This window comes from Hipposideros armiger, unplaced genomic scaffold (assembly GCF_001890085.2).
Source record: "Hipposideros armiger isolate ML-2016 unplaced genomic scaffold, ASM189008v1 scaffold_48, whole genome shotgun sequence".
NCBI lineage: Eukaryota > Metazoa > Chordata > Mammalia > Chiroptera > Hipposideridae > Hipposideros > Hipposideros armiger.
Window position 1 is genome coordinate 4,526,399 of NW_017731398.1, and position 2,294 is coordinate 4,528,692.

General features: G+C 53.4%; 1 protein-coding gene across 1 annotated transcript in view; it reads left to right on the forward strand.

Moving 5' to 3' along the window:
• The first annotated feature begins 6 nt into the window (after positions 1-6).
• SKIC8 (SKI8 subunit of superkiller complex) overlaps positions 7-2,294 on the forward strand; it is a 19,229-nt gene continuing 16,941 nt past the window's right edge. Inside the window, exons 1-2 of the mRNA XM_019640117.1 lie at positions 7-31; positions 717-744. Of these exons, the coding sequence (XP_019495662.1) occupies positions 20-31; positions 717-744 (40 nt within the window). The 5' untranslated portion in view covers positions 7-19. The remainder of the gene's footprint in view (positions 32-716; positions 745-2,294) is intronic.

Here is a 2,294-nt window from a genome sequence, read left to right on the forward strand (position 1 = left end):
TCCATCCTTGGCTAAGGAAATGACCAACCAGGTAAGGCTTATGGCGAGGAGAGGACCCTCAGTGGGACTGATTGGTAGGTTTGAGCCCAGTATGTTGTCTGAGTGTGTAGTCAGGAAACCAGCCTCCACTTCCTGCTCTGCTCCTGAAGAGCTGGGTGATCCTGGGCACCTGTCACCAGAGGGTCAGATGGCACTAGTGAAGTGCACAGCATAAGGGGATTTTATTCACCACAGTTAACCGAGGGATTGAGGAAGCTTTAAAGAATTTGTACACCAATACAAGGAAGAAACAAAGAGCCACAAAGGAGAAACATGTTTATGATGAGATAGGGGACAAAGTTAGCAGGTTATTATGTAGGCTGTACAGTTTTACACAACTGCAAAAATTAAGCTGCAAAGAGCTTCCTGGTGATGAGAGCAGGAAAAACACATAATTTATTAGTTCCCTGTTGGCGGACGGGGAGTCATGGGGGCAAAGAAACTACAGTTTCTTGAAGAGCTAATTTGTATCTGATATGAGTATACGTCTTTCGTAAGCAGGAGTCCAGGAACTTGCCGGAGGTCAGGGCGACACAGGAAGTAGCTGTACACAGTACAGCTGGGACTGTATCTATCAGGGCTGGGTGGTGAGTTGGATGCCAGGGGTGTTTTAGGGAGGGGATGTGATACGTCTGAAATCTGACCATTGGTTTAACGTGGCGTCTGTTCTTTTCTAGTACAGTATTCTCTTCAAACAAGAGCAAGGTAAGCAGCCTGTCTGTTTAAGCAGATTCACCCGTGAAAAACTGTCCCTGATTTCTTTAAGACTTTTGTCATGCTGACCAGATATGCAATTCCCAAGTAGACTCACTTTGCAGAAAAATTGACAGAGGCTTCTGAAGACAAATACACTTAAAAACAAATAAACAACAACAAAGAAACCGAACAACTAACTGGAAAGAAAAGGCTGGAGTTAGATAAGGAGAACCCCAGGACAAGGAGAGCTTTCGCATCTGAGGAAGATGCCACTCTGAGCTTCCCAGCTGCCAGGTCAAAGAAGGAAGTGCTTTGAGCCTCAGAACTGTTAAGGCCAGCTCATCTGGGGCAGTGAGCTTCAGCCTGGCCCTGAAATCAGGGCTTGCCCTGGGGGCCTTACTTGGCTCTTCCACTTACAGGGACTCCCACGGAGGACCTTTGACCCTTAATGACAATGGAGGATGTAGCAGTGAGGTGAATTTCTGTCAAGGCCTTGGAGCGCGTGGGGAGGACTGGGCGACCGTGTGACAGTGGGAGTGGGAGCGTGACGCAGGTCGGCGTCCAGGCTGGGAATGGAGCTTGTCTGTGTTCCTGGGCTGCGTACCTGAAAAAGGAGGTGTGTGTGGACCGTCCACACGCGCCCCGTTTCCTCACCACAGCTTGGATGCGTTAGGACAAGCCTGGAGGAACTTGTGGAGCGCCTAATAAAAGCTCTTCNTAGCAGATTTGGAAGCAAGCGAACAGAAGGGTGACAGTCTCGGTATTCTGACAACAGATAAAAGGCATAGAAGTGACCAATGTGCTTTTAGAATAATCTGGAGACGGAGTATTTACAGTGGAATTGATAGATCACCCTACCAGGTGTGACTTGCAGTTTGAAAAACAAACCTCTCTATTTCACCGAAAATTTTTTTAACCCACAGGAGCCTAGAAGTCATCAGGTTTGGGCGAATGACAGAGCAAAAATGGGGAAACCGGACCCCGCGCGCCAACACCTGCAGCAGCCAGAACCTGAACCTGCGCTTCCGGGGGCAGGTTTCCCGCGGCCCCGCCCATGGGGCGTGGCCTCACCGTGCCCCGCCCACCCCACATCGGGAGCGCTTGGAGTGGTGACGGCAGGGGGCGCTGCGTCGTGCGCCGGCGCCCTGAGGAGGGGGCGAGATGCCCCGCCCCTTCGTGAGCTCATGGCTGCGCGTTGCGGTCGCGCCGAGCTGGCGTCAGACGTGCGCCCGGACAGTGCGACGGGGCAGTGGCGCGGTGAGTCGGTTTTAGTCGGTGGGGGGTAATCGTCGTCGGGTCCCTGATGGCCCGGGCGGGAGTGCGGGTGGTCCAGGGTGGGTCCCAGGCTGTCCCCAAGCAGGCCTGCTCAGGGGTGCTCGAGGCCTGAGGCGGCTTCTGTGACTCCGCTTTCCCTGCCGCCTCTCGGGGTGCGGGCCTCCTTGCATCCTGAGAACGTCGTGGAGCTCGAGATGAGGGCTGGTGCCTCTGTCCCTGTCGATGGAAGGGCTGTCCTAAGCGAACTTCTCCAGAGGTGGCCGGGCTGTCTTCTTAGGTAGCGA